The sequence below is a fragment of the Gallinula chloropus genome (assembly GCF_964237585.1).
Source record: "Gallinula chloropus genome assembly, chromosome: 2".
In the NCBI taxonomy this organism is placed as follows: domain Eukaryota; kingdom Metazoa; phylum Chordata; class Aves; order Gruiformes; family Rallidae; genus Gallinula; species Gallinula chloropus.
In genome coordinates, this window is record NC_140086.1 from 145,003,509 (window position 1) to 145,021,500 (window position 17,992).

The window sequence follows — 17,992 nt, forward strand, 5'->3', positions numbered from 1 at the left end:
CACAAGGGTCAAAAAGACACAGGAGATTGAAGCACGGGGCTGCTACTGCCACTTTGGAAAGAAATGAGAGTTCACACACAGTGAGTAATGGTTTAGGGTACAAACTTGTGTGCATAATTAAAGCTCTAAGAAGTCCAAGACCCACACCAGTACAACCTGGTCAACACTGGCAGTTCTTCTTCACTGACTCAGGGACAATGATGGACTTGGACTTTTCAGCACATGGAACAAACAAACCTGCTACATATCTTAGACCCAGATTTATATATACAGGTGGAAATATTTACCAGCTGAACCCCTCTCACACATGAACCTTCGTGGCCTCGCCCCAGGACCAGGAGACTTTAAAGAGAAGCACCTGCACCCAGGAGTGACTGCAGGTTTTGCAGCTAAGGGCAACTCTGTCAACTCAACATTCTGAAACCATTCATTTGAAGGAATTCACATCAGGCAGAGAGTCACCAAAACAAGTTTATTTCCAGTGTTTAAGTGGGTATGCACACAGGCATGATACAGGGTTGGATTCATTAGGTCTTCATGCAGAATTATATTCTTGGTAAAAGAAACCAGTTCCATCCAGTATCCACTATCTACACGCCTATGTTACAACATTTATATCAAATCTGGTATCTGAAGAAAAGATACACATGTAATATGTACAATTAAGTTACTTTACAGAAAGATTAAAAATTCAAGTCACATAAAACTCAAAATCTGTATTAAAATTGGAAATATAAAACTCCAATATTTACTGGAATGCCTAAGGAATGGAAGCTCTGTAGCCACCTGTGTTAACATTTGTAAAATGTAATGAAACTCGTTAACAGTAAAATGCATTCATTTGTTTGTAATAAGTTTCTCTAATTTAACAATATGGCACCCTAACAAACCAAATGAATTTATGATGAGGCACTTGTTAGTGACTAAACCAAAAGAACAATTTTTCTGCATACTAATGCCAGGCCAACTCTCAGTCAGAAAACCATGTACACACTACGCAGCGTGTCGCATCAGATGCTTTGTTCAACATTTGTATGCAGCCATCAAATATACTTTTTCTTAAAATATATATATATACTTTGACTTTAGTGTTCTTCTGGCTGTGGTAATGCACTGTGAAGACGTTCCACAGAGCACATCGATGAAACCAGCCCAAATGAAGGCTGCATAACAACAACAGTACAGGAAAATATATATATATATATATATATCTATGTACACACACACACAGAGTTACTGGGAAGCGTAACAGTGAGTTAATGAATTGCTGCAGTGGACGTATCTCCCCATTTCAAAGGTACTGATAGAACCGAGATCTAACCACTTGGGTCCCAGACAGTTTATGAGGATGGGCATCAACTGCTGGACCAAAGTTGGTTTTGTTCATATTCTGACAATTTTCACCGTTTACCTGGTCTGGTGGCTGAAATGGTCCCGAAGGTGGAGTTCTATTCGTTAAAGTCAAGCTGCTGGAAGAACTGCCTTCATCTGCCTGCATCTCCGCAGACAAAGGCAGATCCACCTTTGATACATCTGCTAAGCTAGTGTTCTCAAGCCTGGGCCTTCCAGTTTCACCCGTATTAAGGTCAGTTGTGCTAGTGCGTAAACGCTCTCGTGCTAGCCAGTCTGAGATGGAGAGGTCCTGCGCCGGACACTTTGGCTTCAACCGATTCACAGCTGAAAGCTCAGACTCTCTCTCTCTACTCTGACTGGGCTCTTGAGCTTTCCAAGCATTCAGGACACTTATTTCAGCGAAATCCCTCTGCCCTCCAAGCGTGTGCCTTCGCCTGATATTCTTCTTCTTCGCAGTCTCTGCAGAGTTAGCTTTTTGATTCCCAACTCCAAACATGTCATCTGCGGATGATTTGAGCCGCAGCTTTAACCTATCGGTAATTTTAAGTCTCCAGGTAGGTTCTTGCTTGTCAGCCTCGCTCCGGGCTGATGTAGCCAAGCTGCTTGTCGATCTTCCTTTTTTCATGATGTCGAACATTTTGGTCACAGTAGGCAAGTCCTTCTCACTCTTCGTGTCCCCTGAACCCTCACTGTCCGTTTTGTGCCGCGCAGACTTTCTCCGGGACAGCGTGTCACATTCGATGAGTTTGTGCGAGCTAAAAAGCCTGCGACACTCTAACTTTGGTGTCGAGCTTCCCTCAGTACAACTTACTTCGCTTTCTTCAGAGTTCCTCCGACTGGTCTTCACCACCTCTGGAACTTTCCCCTTGGACAGCCTGTCAGCAGCAGCACTGGTGGCGAAGACAGGGAAGTCACTTTCACTGTCCGTCTCCATAGGGCGCCCTTCGCTGATCAATTCACTTCTTTCATCATCAGCATCCTCTCCCTTGCTTTCTGTCACCGACTGCACCTCAGGGCTCAGCATACTGGCATCTAAACCAGTTAGATACATAGTAGATGATGTAGTTGAATAATCGGAGGTGATAGAACTGACATCAGCTGCTAAAAACTCACTGTGTTTAGTGTCGGGGCTGGCTACTTTTTTGCATGAGTATCTGTGCTGGGAAGCCTGTGAAGAAGTGCTAAGCATAGTGCCGGAGTCAGACACCGTCTCCTCAACCTGGGAAGAAGACTGGGAAGTGGGAGGTTTTGGGGTACTCTTCTGCGTGGTTTGCAGACAGCTGAGATTCGGTAATTTCATACACTTTTCATGGTAAGGCAGCGAAGGTTCCTCTGACAGGATATTTTCTTTCTTTAATGACTTCTTTTCGTCCTTCACAACATTCACATCTTTTTTACTGCTGTTCTCTTTTTCCTTCAGGACAAACATCCTCTGTTTTCTCCCTACGTCTCTCTCATACTCCCCTTTAGCTATGTCCTCCTTTGTCGTGTCACCACGAGATTGCTCTGCAAGCTCCTTCTTGAAAAACACATTATCCAACTCATCTTCTGAGCTGCTTGGTTGTGGTTTCTCTTTTGTTTTTTTCCGCTTGCGACTAGCTGCTGCAAAAATGGAGGACACAAGCAGTTCCTTGCTATACTGATCCTTTCCAGAACCCCAAGAACCCTGTTAAAACAAGAAGGGAGAAGCCATGGTGAGAAATCACAAAGAACTGTTTTCCAGCCTGAGACCTTTTGAAAACACATCCTGAGCTTCACAGCAGAAAGCCTGCCTTTGCTCAGGGAACACCTCCATGATCTTCCTGCAGTCTACAAGGCATTGCCTGAGAAAGCAATTTTTATCCTGAGAGCTCCATTTCCTATCTGAATCCCCTCAACCTGACAACCACTAGTTTGTATACACAGCTATTTAGTTTTTGATTGACTAAAAGAAAGCTCTGTTACAGCAAGATGACCTTTCCAAGACTGGTTTGCAACATAAAGTGCTCCACAGAGCAGGTGGTCCCCAGAACAGAGCTTTAATCTCTCAAGCATTTACCAACCATTGTGAAAAGGTGAATTTCTCAAACTACTTCCAGCTGATCTTTTTTTTTTTACTTTTCAAGCTGAGTTTTTCATTTGTATCAATTCATTACAGCACCAATAAAATGAAAGCCATACAAACCACTAGTTTAGGCACAAGTGAAAAAATCACTTTCTTCCTGATTTCTGAGGAATCTACCTTCAGAATGGCACAGAAGCAAAAGCAACAGACGAGCCCAAATTATTCCATCTGACTGTGAAGTTATTTGATGAGAAAACAGTACTACCACTTCTTAACAAAATCCCCATAAGCTCTACAGCACATCTGCATGTAAGCACTTCGGTAAAGCAAGCAAATATCTAAGGTTTCAGAGTCTACACCGTTTCACAAAATGATTTACCTTAGATTTTGCTGAGTCACTAGTAGCTGAATCTGTGGAAAAATGAAGAAAAGAATTCTGCTCAGTCCTGGGTAATTTTTTCATTGTTGCTACAGACAATGCTGGACTTATGGAAAAAGACAAGCACAGAACAAAATGTGAAGCAAATAAAAACCAGAACAGAGTGAATAATCAGAGCTCACAAAGATGCAAGCTGCACCACAGAAAGCCACCGCCATGAAAGGATGCTGTGAATTGTAGGCAGAACCAGCTCAATGATAGGAATGGCAAAGGAGCCCTGTTCTTCTAAATAAAAAACAGAAATACTAATGTTTATTCGATGCTTTAAGTATACAGCCCCTGCAAAACCGCAGCTGAGACACCTTTTCAGGATCATACTGTGTACTCTCCTGAGATTCAGGATACACAAAGCAAAATCGAATGTCTTGGTTCTGTTGGCTGCCCTAGGTACAAATCATGGTTCACGTAGTCATATTCTTTTAGTGAGGTTTTAAAGGAATTAAGTCACATTTTTTGTGTAAAACCCCAATTATCCATCTCTCCACCTCTGACTGCGTATGGGCACAATTTTACTTTTAATTGGGCGAGATTTCAGCAGCTACCAGTTTTGTACTTCTCTATAACAAGCGCTATTATGAAATGAAAAATGGACACCATAGTTTTACTGTCTTGCAAAACCCAAGATTATACAATTATAAAGGGGGTAGGAAGGGGCTAGCATAATGACTAAAAAATACGAACGTGGATGCGTTCCAGCATTAGGGACTTTGTCCCTAGGGAGAAAGAGCTGAGCCCCCTGCCACACCCCTTTTTGACACATGGCTAATGCTTTATGACTAGAAAGACTGGTAGACCATACCATGCTATTTCTCCTCAGGGTCTGCTTCAGAGATAACAAGAAACAGCAGAAAAACTTTTAAAAAGTAGCATTGATCTGTTTAAAATACTCGTAAAAGAAAATTTACAGCACAGATCAACTTTTTTTTTTCTTCCATTTACAAGAAACGGGGGTTTCTGCAGACAAGGCAGCTACAGTGTGGGCAACAGTCCTCCTTCTTCCTACAGTTCCAGCTGTCCATCAGGGACATCACAGAATCCACTAATGACATCACCGTGTGATAGACTCCTCCCACTTCGCCTGTTACAACATCAGTATAAAGTGACTGTTTCAGTAAGTGCTGAACAACCCTTTGAAAACTGAAACAAAAGCTGGAGACGAAGGGATAACATTTGTGGGATACAACATGCTGGGTTAGTGCAATATAGTATAGTGAAGAAAGGGGGGGAAAAGTCACCAAAAAAGAGCCTGCAATGCTTGTCCTTAGCCACAAAAGAGGATGGCATTTATAAACAGAAGGAAATCAGCTTTAGTATAGACATACTGCAACATAGTTATTAGAGTGCCCATCACTTGACAAGAAAACATCACTCAATTTTTTGCATTCCTAACGTTAGGAAGGAGCGATATTAGAACACCACTAAAGAACAGTCTTTCTGCCATCACAACAAACCACTTTACAGCAGCGCATCTGCTTCACCTCATGATGATGATTGCATGGGTTACTGTGAATAAATAAAATAGTATGTGCAAGCCTCATCTTTTAATGATTATATTCCTGTTAGACAATAAAGTATTCCAAATTATATCATGCATGATTATCAACAGTTCAGTCTTTAAGAAGTGTAATGATCTTTTGGAAAAGAGAAAAATAGTTTATTAGTAAAAGAAAATAGGAAGAGTGAGTTAGAGTGAGTTAGAGTAGGTTATTCTAGCCTACGGACTAACACTGTCCGGGCAAGAGTTACCTGATACGTCTCCAGGAGATACTCCCGTTCTTCCAATGTTGGTGAGTAAATGATCTATGTTTGGCACTGGCTGAGATTCTACAGTGTTTTCCTCCTGAACTGCTGTCTATAGTTAATAAACAAAGATCTCTTCATCATCGTTTCACAAATAGTTCATTACGATTCAACAGCATATAGAACATCACATTATTCACCTGAGGACACGCTTTCCTCATTTTCCCATTTTGCTTTATGCTTTTAAAAAAAAGGCATAGGGTTTTTTATATCATTACCACAGAGACCAGAGCAAACCATACAGTGATGCAGTAAGAAATATACATATATTCTAGAGGCAGCAGAAGCAGATTCTAAACTAAAATAATTAGAACACAAATACTGATGACAGTACTTACAAGAGGTTCTTCAGCATCATCTTCTGTGAAAAACCAGTCATGCTACAATTTAAAATAAAAAAGGTGAAAACCCCAACAGGAAAAACAAAACCCAAATGTGGGACAAACAAATATGGTCATTACTAAAAATGACATCCTGTAGTTCGAGAGATGAATACCAGACCCAAACTGGCCCAGCAAGAGAACAGCTGGTTGATCTGTGTACGGTCTTATTTTTTTAAATAATGAAATGCATCCACTTACTTTTTGGATGAGTGTTTCTACAATTTTATATTGGTCTGGCATGTGCGTAACCATGTGTGTCATGTTATCATCAGATGTCCTCACAAGAGTTGGACCAAATACTATCGCCAGGTTTCGTGGTTCCATCTGAGAAATGAAATGTTTCCATGTCATACATTTATAATGAGAAAAATACAATAATATGAGCTAAGTAGGTTAATATAACATTATAAATACCTGAGAACCAATTTAACTAAGAACAAAGAAAAGGTTTTTAAAAACACATTACTGGCTTGGAATGTTACATTACACTAAAACTCTCCTTTACACAGCTGCAGTAAACGCATCCAACCTTTCTGCATTTCAGAATTCAACCTTCCTTAACCCATTGCAAGTATAAAGCTCCACAACCACAGAAAACTCAAGAACTTGGCTGTATTCTTTACACTTTCAGGGTTTTCTTTCCCTCCTTCCCATAAGGCTCTTTTCTTTAGAAACATATGTTAAGATTTTTTTTTTTTTTTTTTAATAAGGAAGCATTGGTTGTTCCTTGTTTTTTTCCTCAAAAATGATACATGAAAAAATTAAGCTGGTAATCAAATAGTGCCTACTGACAAAGAGCTCATTCAATTTGCAACTACTTTGCAGGGGGTGGCAGAAACCAGAACCATAGACCCAACACATCTATTCATGAGAGTCTCAGAGTTATGTGATCATGTCACAACATTAATTGCCCGTTTAATTTACTTTGTTGCTGCATCTCCAACACGTAATCCCAAGAAAGCAGCAGCAGAATACTTACCTTCTGGTTTTGCTCACTGCTCTGACTGACACTGCTGTGACACAGAACAGACCAATACTACACAGGAGACAAGGTCCTTGTGCTTACCGGAAACGTATCGACACAAACCCCAGCTGCTTGCTTTGACTTGAACTGTGGCCTTTGACAGGTCATACAATTATACTATCACCTCACTCAGCCCGCCTTACATATTCTATAATATTAATATGATTTAAACAACATTTATAGAGCATACCAAAAGCATAAAATAGGTTTACTTTCAGCATTACACTTAAAAAGGACATTTACTATTATGTCTTTATAATGCCAGCTGTAATACCACTAAAGGTTATAATTTGTTAAACAGCTTTTATATACTCACACACATTTTTCTTTCATATTTAACTAGAAAGTATTATTTGCAGAACTGATGTTGGAACCTACCATATTTATTTGAAATGAGTAATCTTCTGATCTTTTAGGGGATTAAAGACTGGCCATAGGTTCCTCTATATAGCATCAATCACAGTTTTTCCCGTACCCTGCACACTGGTAGCCAAGTAACAAGCCACCACCTTACCTGCCCTGAGATAAGGATCCATAAGCATACCCATATTGTGCACAGCTCTGCTTTCAGCTACCCCTCCCTGACAGGTAAAAAGGGACACTACTCTTTGCATTTACTATAGGATTATAGCACGTATGGAAGCATTTAATGCTAACTAATTCTTCCCCACCCTACGGAAATGACAAGAAGATATCCTTAGAGGTGGACAAAGACCCTGTAGTGGTGAACTATCGCCCTTTACATCATGAATTTTCTTTCTTAAAACCAGCATCTTTGGGGTAAAACCTTCAAGTAATTACAGCAAGCCCTAATCTTAGAAGTTACTTATGCATCCAGGAAAACCAGGCTTTGTACAAAGCTGGTGTGACAGTCTCCATCAACAGGTTCATTCAGGTCAGACGTTCACATGCACCCTGCCCAGGCACACTTTTACTGGCGGCTAGATGGGATTCTATGAAATTTATGGACTTGGGATAAATCTAGAATGTAAGCAGTTACTCCCACAAGAATTCACACCTGTTTGAATAAACTTAATTCACACTAAAGGGGTGCATATTTTGCAGGAGTGCTTAGTCTAATCAAAAAATCTTCCAAAATAGCAAAAGTCTTAATTTTATCTACAATAATAAGTCTTCACCTTGATAGAAATAAACCTGTATTTAATGAATAACACAAAATACATTACACTTTTCTTTCTGATACCTTGTTCTTTTCTGAGTTCTCTGCTACTGTCTTCAGGTGTGCAGAAAGGAACTTGAGAGTCTCGTAATGATGTTCAGGTAAATCATGAATCTGAAACAAACAACCACTATTCAGAACATCAAACACTTAATGCTCGTTTTGTAGTGCACCTACACCACACCTGATTTCAGCTTACCAGTCTCTTCAGTGTTTTCAGACGTTCCACGGGATCTTCTTTTCTATTGGCATCTATAAAATCTGCATATTTGTCTGTTAAAAAAAGCAAAAGTTAATCACACATATGTGAGGTTATACATGGGGTTATATATGCATACATGTACATTATGCATGTAATCCCCTCCAATCCCCCACCCCCTGTGTGAACACAGGTAATGCACTTATATGACTGACCTCTGGAAGTCATAAATTAGCCCATCATATTGTATGTAAGAGTAAGACTCCCTGCTCTTTAAGGAAGAAATCACGCATTTATTATAGTTCACATGATTCCACTGGATTTTCCCTGATATCACCTAAAAGATCTAAGACAATTGTTCAACTGTAATTCCTAAAGATAAAAGCATACTGTAAAAAACTTACCATTGGTAAAGAGAGGTTCTGGGAGCTTTCTGAAGAAGGATTTCAACAAGCTGCTTATCACATTCAAGTCTCGCCATTTCTACACATTTAGAAGAAAAGGATGGACATGCTTTATATTTCTATAGTCACAACACAACCAGAAGTTTTTGGGCATTCAACCTGGAAACAGCATGATAGAAGACTTACATCATCATGAACATCAATGTCAGTCATTCCTTTGTTGAGCTCTTCTTGCATACTGGAGATGGCAGCATTATTTCCAGGAACTCTGTAAATACCTGTGTACTCAAGACCTCTTTCTTCAACCAGTTTGCAGCATATATCAACGATCAGCGGAATATACTGCAGAAAAAGAAGTTAAATGCACATGTTATAGTACTTCATGTAAGAACTGCTTCAAAATCATAATGGAAAAAACCCCTGTCCTTCTTCCATACCTTGTTAGTATGAGCTGGGGGGCAGTCGTCTAGTCGAACACCGAATGTCCCTACAGCAGATGGCTTCTTTTCAAATGTCTTCCTCATGATGCTTGGAATGCCTTTTCTCCATGTCCCCTTGTCTTTTGGTGGGCTTGTCTCATCTTTTTCTTGTTAGTAAAGGAAACAAAGAAGAAAAATAAAGAGCATTTAAGTCACAAAACCTACTGTGAATACAGGTAGTAGATCTGCAAAGATCAAGTGACACCTGCTGCATTTCTACCCTCTTACTGGCCCAGCTTACTGCAATAACTCACTGATCATCAAGCTTAAGACATACCTTATTTTACTCTTTGGTGATTCAAAAGACACATTTTAACATACTCACAGCTCAGGATTTAGAAAAACAAGTAGTTGGATTAAACTGTGGAATGACATAATTCTAAAACTAAAGGTACATAAATTAACTTAAAATCTACAATTAGTAAAGCAAGATTCAGTCTCTACTGAATCACAGTGCTCTATGAAACACTTCCCATAGCATGCTCACATGTGTGCAGATTTACTCACTCTTTTAAAAATTACCGGATTTTAGTCACTCCTAAATCATTCTGAACGGCACTCAAAACTTGTAAGTATTATCTATCCAAAAATCAGACTAAAAGGTCACTTCCTCTGTTTATCTCTCCTATACAATTCATGTAGCAAATGACAACTCCCATTTATCCCGTACTGCAAGACACTCGATACACCAGCACCTCCTCCTTATTCAAGTATTTCTGGCAATATTCTTTCAGCAGATTTGACATTTACTTAACATCTGCAGTTTAGTTACATAATCCGTAGCATGGCAGGAGCAAAGGGACATTTGTTGGCAGAATAAAACAGAATTCACTCACAGCTTAAATTCAAGACTGAATCGTTCAAGTGTTTGATCAAAAGTGACTGACCACCCAGTTCCCTCAATTTGTATACAACAGCCTTACAAGCACCACATGTTTACACATTCTTTGGAAGAAAAATAAATGCTAGCTTGCGGGTGGAGTACAGTTACTGATTTCAATGGTTCTGTGATTCTGTGAATGCCAGCTCATTGGACTCAGAGCTCCACAGGCAGCAATTTTGTTGTGGAAAAAATAATTGCATTTCACTCCCATATTTAAATTTTTTTTAAAAAACAGTTCTTATCTAATTCTAAAACACCGGAATGGAAAACTGATTTCTTAACAGCATTATCTAAAATACAAATTTATGTTGTTATTTCCAAGCCAGCTAGAGACAAATGTACAAATTATACACAATATTATTTCCAAAGTTTGGCAAAATTTTGGTTGCAAAATGGGCAACATCTGCATTTTACTGCCATTAACAGTACATGGAGAACCAAAATCAAAGAAAGAAAAACCACCCCAACAAACCAATGCAACCTTTTTGAGAGGGCTGGAATAAAAAGCTTAAAACTTCAGGGATCTCAGAAGACCTGAAGTATATCTAAGATGACATCTAAATGAAGTACTTAGAAGAAACAGGTGATTATAGCCACAACCTACAAAACCCCCCAATTAATTTGCATGAACTTGAAAAACCTGAGAGAAGGACCTCAACTGTCTCACACTGGGGCTATAAGGAGCTACAGAAATATAGCACACATACAGACCTTTAGTGAGAAGCTTCCTTTCAGACTCATCCTTAGGAGAATGTGGACTCTGGGTTCTCTGTTCTGCTTTAGTTCCAAGCAGAGTCTGTCTGATACTTAGACTCTGGCGAGGTGTTTTGGGAGATGGCTCTGTTTTGCTGCTCGAAGAACTAGAGCAAGACATATTACTTCAGCAAAAAGAAATTCAATAGGTAGTCTATAAAAACAACTGGCAGCATATAATTCACCTACCTCATCATTGTACTGTATTCTTTAATCCTTCGACTAATTAGATCTCTACTAGTCACACCAGTATCCTGTAAAACAAGTTGAGATGTGCAATCTTACACAAAGTAATAAGGCACTTTTTACTCTCCTAATACAATTAACTCGTACTGTATGTAAGACCATGTATGAAAAATTAACATTTCAGTAGTTTAAAGAAGAAGAAAAAAAAAAATCTAACAGACACTCCTTGAGAACAATAAGGGTAGAACATTTAAAAACCATAAGGAAACATGAAGTAATTAAAAATTAAATGCTGCTATTTAATCAAATTGCTTTGAAAAAAAGTCTCTAAATCCTGTTAAATACACAGGAATGTTAAATAGGAAACATGTAAGTCAAGACATCTCGCTACTCTGAAAACTCCAACCCTATGTGCACACAGTACTTATATAACTAACTACTACCACACATACAGCTGAAACAGCCATGAAAGTGTGGTTTTGTCCATGTGTTTATTAGGTTTATTAATATATTTTCTTTTGGATAATTATTTCAAATCTGAGCAGATGTTTATTACCACAGGCATGAAAATATCCCTCTGTCACTCATCACTGATATGAAAATGCACTGAGGGCAGCATTAGGACAGATGCTGGTATCTTACAAGCAATACTGTATGTTTGCCTTCTGTAATTAGCATTAACATTTGATTCATAGAAACATAGCCATTCAGAGAGGCAGACATCCTTCAAAGCTTTACCTTTTTAACTACTCAGATACTCACCACCATCACACTACTGCACAGAACACAGTGGTTCTAATACTGCAATTATCTTTTAAAAAAGATGACAGATTTTTGACAGATCAGTTCAATATAACGTGTATCTTAAATCAATTAATGTTGTTGCCAATTTGACTAACTTCAAAAGTTTGCTCTCTTACTATGAGTACATCGTGCTTCTTTTAATTCAATTTATTTACCCAGAAACCTTGCTTTTCTCCTAATTCTCTTGCATGTTCCTGTACACATTTTGGTCTGTTGGATGGCAAGTAATTTCTTTTGTTGAAGTATTAATTACAAGAAAATGCAATCAATATTTAATTAAAAGACAAGAACTATGGCTTCTGCATTATATATTACAGGATTACCTCATCATTTAAGTTGCTGTTGTCTTGTATTGCTTTAATCCATGCTAACATATTATCTCGGTCCTCAGCTTGAAACAGATATTCGCAGTCTGATGTTGTGAGTCTAAATACGTTTTTCCTCTTGGTTTCACAGTATGAGATGTCTATCAAACAAGCATTGATGCTTATAGGTTGTTCTTCTTCAGACGGGGTCACTTGTTCCTTTTTGTCCTTGTACAGATAAAGTGAATGACCTCGAAGAACAACATACAGTTGCTTCCACGGCCGGATGCTTCCGCCAACTCGCTGGAAAACATTAACATGTTAGTTTGCTTATTTGTTATGATGGATGTTTCTAGATTAAAAAAACTACCTCCAGAAGTTTTGAAAAGAAAGAATAACCACCTTTCTACACTATACTTAAGAATGACCTGCGAAAAATGCAAACAGGAGAATACACAAATTGCTCAGCAAGTCTCTCCTCCCTGATTGACTATTATGTGTGTGTTCACGTATGACAGTAAGAAGAAACACAGCGTGACTAGAATTTCAGAGTGGCCCTAATACAAATATAGTAAAACCAAAAAATATTTAGTGGACTTGTACATGCCTTTTAACCCTCATTCAAGTTACATTTACACACCACTAATTCTAGACTCCCAATTTTCTTTAATTCTTATTCTATATTTGTGCAGAAGGTTAATCTGAACTCAACTCCACAACACTAATTGAAGTTATAACTTTTTTTTCAAACTAAAATTATCAAGATACTGATTCTTACTACTGAAGTCATGAGAAATTAGTTTACTTCATAGATGCTTTGAAATGTAAAATTAAAATCATAGAATCATTTAGGTTGTAAAAGACTTTTAAGGTCATCAAGTCCAACCATTAACCTAGCACTGCCAAGTCCACCACTAAACCATGTCCTGAAAGTGCAGCATCTACACATCTCTTCAGTACTTCCAGGGATGGTGACTCAACCACTTTCCTGGGCAGCTCATTCCAATGCTTGACAAGCTTTCTGGTGACAAATTTTTTCCTAATATCCAATCTAAACCTCCCTTGGCACAACTTGAAGCCATTTCCTACCAGTTGAGGAGACAGTTCATACAACAGTCTGTAAAATAAGCTGAGGAATTCACTAACGTCAATGTTCTAATAGATCTAAAATTGTTAGTCTTACCAATGCTCATATCACAAATATGTTACTTTAAAAAACCCCAAAACAGTAACAGGAAGACTTTGAGTTTATCATCTTCAGTTTCCAATAGCTTATTAGTTGTGCTAGATCAGAATAACAAACATGACTGGTACCTTTCCCTTGTCTGTAACAAGCTGGCGAAAATGGAGCCAACCTTCCTTGGAGGCATCACCAAAAACCTCTGAAGAAGAATCTTTTCGGGAACCAGAGTCTTCTGAAGATTTCTGGCTGTCTGGGACCTAAAGAAAACATCACAGGAAGAACCCCAGAGTTTACTTCCGAATACATTTCTCTACAATCCCTACATTCAAAATGTTTCTCCCTAAATCTGACCGCTCATTCAGCAAAAAGCCCCTAAAAAGTATCTCCCTGGGAAAATATAATTTCTGAAGTTTCAATACAACAATAGTGACCTTACACATCCCATGAATAATTTAAGAAACTGCAAGCGTCTTAGCCTCTCATTAGTAGGTTTTTACAAAGGAATGCCATAGACACACTTTGTTTACAGTGGCTGAGGGAAATGAAAAAATCAAGGACTGTGTGATCAGCCTAGGAAAAAAGAGACCATGTTTACTTATGCAATGCATACATCAATTGGGGAAGAACAACAGAATCAAATTAACTATCAAGATCAATCAAAATTAAGAACAATTTAAGTAGCAATTCAAATAAATTTCATGTCTGTGTTTAACACATGACTTCATAGAACTGAGTTGTGTGATTCACACAACTGGTCACAGCTGTATGTGCAATTCTTAGGAGAGGTTATATACACATGTACCTACCTTAATCCCCTTTAAGCTAGATACGTGCTTGATGGATCTGTTGGCAGAAAAAACAAGTGTTAAAATGACATTTTAGACACATTAAAACACAGATCTCTAAATTATCTCATTTTTAAATGAACTTACGATTTTCCCTCTTCTCTGTAGTCATCCAGTCCCTCATCATACGACTTTGATCTTTCTGTTTTTGCAGCAGGCTGGCTATCCAGGACACTAGGCCGGATGGATTCTACAAATAATAAGGTGTTTTCCAGTACGTAAGAACCTGAATCACATTTTTTCAATTTACAGTCACATAAGAGAGTTTACAATTTTCACTCCCATCCTCCAGAGTTTAAAAGCAAAAGGTTGCATGAGAAAAAAGAATTAAATCTACACTCACCATGATCATGTGAAAGCTGTCGCCGAATTAAAGGAATTGGAGATGTGGGGCTGGGAGGAACAGTTGTTACAGCTGGTGCTTGAGAAGCAGATGCAGAAATAACAGCAGAAGCAGGAATGTGTGCAATATCATGGTCAATACTAGGACTAGTTGGTTCATCTACAAAGGTAATGTGTCACATTAACATATTAAATGCATTAATAAAATGCTCAAGCTAAATAGCTTTCTGAACTTCTCATTACTGGGATATCAGATCAAGTACCTTAAACACAAAGTCTTTCAAAGAAACGTAAGGGCCCAATTAATTCCCACTGCCAAATGTACTACTTTCTTGTTGTTAAGAAAGAGGAACCTGTTTTATAAGAATGTTAATTGTACATTAGAGATAAGAGCAAAGAACATCATTACCCATTTACAAATTTTGCTGTGGATGGCAAACAGGAATTATTTGCTAAACCCTTGTAACATTACTTTCAGGTAGGCTACATTTGTTTATGTGCATAAGTGAAAAACATCAGTAAGTCTAAACTCAAAGACAGATAAGTACAATTTCCGACAACAAAAGATGGGCATTACGACGACCAAAAACCCCTTCTGGCTTGAACAAGTAGTCACATAAAGCCAAGTTACAAGCAAGCAAAAAACATTTAAACAGATTTCCAGTATCCAAAGAACTAAGCCCCCATCCTCCATACATTCAAATAAAGTATTCATATTTTCAAAAGATGGCACTACTACATACCAATTAGCTCTTCCACTAATTGTTCATACAAACGATTGCATGCCGTACACGCCCAGCACCTCACAGTCTCAATAGCCACAAGGGTCATCATGAAAGATTCCAAAAAGCTTTAGGTATTTCTAGTATTTAACATGTTTCTTACAAGATGGAAGACGACAAAAGATGAATTTTCAACCATTCTGAGAAAAGAGCTGTAGCATCTTCTAGAACACATTGCCAGGACTAGAAAATAAGTCTATTTCATGCCCCGGTAGAAGAGGGAATAGGGGAAAAAATAAATAAAAAGAAAAAAAAAGAAGTCACAAGCAGGGGCTGAACTGTACTGCTGTAATGAATATGAATGTATTCTAGGTGCTAAGAATTGTAATATGCAGCGCTACTGAAAAGCCTATTGAAATGAATGAACACTCACAGACAGAGGTTTATTCTTTGCTTTGTGCGAACACAACTGCGTGTGCTGCATTGTGCTTTTCCAACAGTCACTAACAGTTCTGTTAAGGCAGCACTTGTACCATCAAAATTTGGCAATGTAATTTTAAAACAAGGCAACAAACAAGTCAAGTACAGGAAGGTTTAGCAATAATAGCCCTCTAAATTGTCTCAAGTGGAAAATACAGTAATTTTTGAATTTATATTAAAAAAAACCAACCTAGCTGCAAACTAGAAATGTTAATACAAATGGAAAGCAAAAGAATTCACAGCAATACTACAATTTAAAAAATGTCTAGAGTTTTACTTGCATCCACAGTGGAAAATTAGTGCACCAGGATAAATCAGAAGCATTTAGAGCCCTCTTCCCTACAGCAACTAGGAGACAGGAAGAGCCTCAACCGCAGTCCCCTTTCAGAACTGTACCATCTATTATGTTAAGTCCCGCTGCCTTTTTTCATTCGCTCAGCTTCACCTGCAGCACATCCTGAGAGGCAACACTAATGCAGAGTAGGGAACTTATCCATTCACTGAACGATTCATTGGCTTAGAGAACACCAACTTGAAGTGCTCAGTTTCAGTTACTCATGTTACAGGCTTAGCTCAAAATGTCACAGTCTCTCACTCCCAGAAGTTACAGAAATGGGAGAGTCTGGACTGAATCTGCACAAGCTGTGAATACGGATGCGTCGGGCACCATCACATGGTTTCCCACAACACTTAAATCCGAGAATTCAGCTGAGGAAAAACAGTTTCTAAGCCCTTGATAACAACAATTATTCCAATTATTATTATTTCACAGCGGATCCAATTCCCTGATGAATCAAAGTTAAAGTGGCTTTAGAAACAGGCAAGCTTTAAAGAAACTGCAAGTGACATTGGTAGAGAAGGAAAAGAACTGTTCAGTCCCTGAAGAGGCTGAAGGTCAGCTAATGGCAACCGTTTACATGAGGTGATTATAGAGCAAACCAAGATTTCCACCCAAAACAGAACCCAAATCACTATTTATATCCTTCACATTTTGACTCTCCAGCACTCCCTTTTCAGCTTCCTTGATCAATCCATGTGTTTGCACCCCAAAACTCCTTGCACAGCATGGATGTGTTTAGCTCATCAATGAAACTGACTGTTCAAAACACAGAGGAGAAGCCACACACAAAATAATTTCCTTTGAACTTGTCATCTCACACATTAACAGCATTCCTTTAAACATTTAAACAAAAAGGTCAAAGGCTCCAGGACTACTTCTAAGTTTTACTTTTCATTTCAGCAAAGGACAGAAATACAATTTGTTCTGCACTATTTATTATCTATGAAACAATCCAAGAGACTGACCATCATAAAATGAGCCAGCACAGGGACAGAGCATCACTGGGAAAGGGAAAGTTGTCACTTGTCACCCCTGAACATGAGCACACAACTGGTCAAGAGTTACAACTACTGACTTTCAGGAAAAAGTGTTCAATGCAGGAACATTTATGGGGTTAAGACACTGAAAACTAGTAATGGACAGATAACAAAGCTCCAACTCCATTTAACTTACTCAAACTGATTTGCTACCTAAAGCAGAGAGAAATTAATGTATTGGAGTAGATTTGTACTGTGGTGCAGCTGGACATCAGTGACCTACAAAAAGTGGGAGCATGCACACACAGTGTAAGTGAACTGGAAAAACTCCTTTCTGACTCTGCAAAGAAACTTCTGCTCAGAGGCAGAACTAGAGATTTCAAAACTGAGCATTAAATGGGTAAGCATGACGAAGAGGATGAGATCCACTCTGTGGATGAGGAACTAAGGATCAACCAATTTTCCAAAGACTCAAAGGAAAGCAAAGACCTGTATCATACTCTAATTTTATCACGATTAACATCGCATTTAATGATTTTGTTTAAGCCTGAATGTCCTAGAACAGTCCTTCAGGATTACACATGAAGGTTTGAAAGTAACAACCTGAACACAAAAGGGGACACATTTTGAGAAACTTATTATAATTTAAATGAATCACAGAATCCCTCAAGTGAGAGCAAACCTCAGAAGGTCCCCATGCCTAATCTCCTCCTCCAAGCAGGGTCAGTGCTCAATTCACACCACTTGCTTAGGGCTTTTGTCCAGCAAGTGACTGCAAAACTGATGAGCACATTGCATCTCCTCTCTAGGCCACGGATAAAGATACTAACAAAACAGACCCTGAAGAATGCCTCTCCAGTCATCTCA

The 17,992-nt window shown here is 38.6% G+C and overlaps 1 protein-coding gene across 2 annotated transcripts in view; it reads right to left on the reverse strand.

The window, feature by feature from the left end:
* Positions 1 to 457: 457 nt before the first annotated feature.
* ARHGAP21 (Rho GTPase activating protein 21) overlaps positions 458 to 17,992 on the reverse strand; it is a gene marked incomplete at its 5' end in the record, with an annotated part of 113,090 nt that continues 95,555 nt past the window's right edge. For both annotated transcript variants that reach the window (XM_084279697.1, XM_084279698.1), the window contains 17 exons: positions 458 to 3,019; positions 3,777 to 3,808; positions 5,583 to 5,688; positions 5,975 to 6,016; positions 6,218 to 6,343; positions 8,248 to 8,337; positions 8,423 to 8,496; positions 8,827 to 8,905; positions 9,013 to 9,168; positions 9,264 to 9,406; positions 10,900 to 11,036; positions 11,131 to 11,195; positions 12,255 to 12,539; positions 13,551 to 13,676; positions 14,226 to 14,262; positions 14,352 to 14,454; positions 14,608 to 14,766. In XM_084279697.1, coding sequence (XP_084135823.1) covers positions 1,292 to 3,019; positions 3,777 to 3,808; positions 5,583 to 5,688; positions 5,975 to 6,016; positions 6,218 to 6,343; positions 8,248 to 8,337; positions 8,423 to 8,496; positions 8,827 to 8,905; positions 9,013 to 9,168; positions 9,264 to 9,406; positions 10,900 to 11,036; positions 11,131 to 11,195; positions 12,255 to 12,539; positions 13,551 to 13,676; positions 14,226 to 14,262; positions 14,352 to 14,454; positions 14,608 to 14,766 — 3,488 coding nt within the window. In that variant the 3' untranslated portion in view covers positions 458 to 1,291. The remainder of the gene's footprint in view (positions 3,020 to 3,776; positions 3,809 to 5,582; positions 5,689 to 5,974; positions 6,017 to 6,217; positions 6,344 to 8,247; positions 8,338 to 8,422; positions 8,497 to 8,826; positions 8,906 to 9,012; positions 9,169 to 9,263; positions 9,407 to 10,899; positions 11,037 to 11,130; positions 11,196 to 12,254; positions 12,540 to 13,550; positions 13,677 to 14,225; positions 14,263 to 14,351; positions 14,455 to 14,607; positions 14,767 to 17,992) is intronic.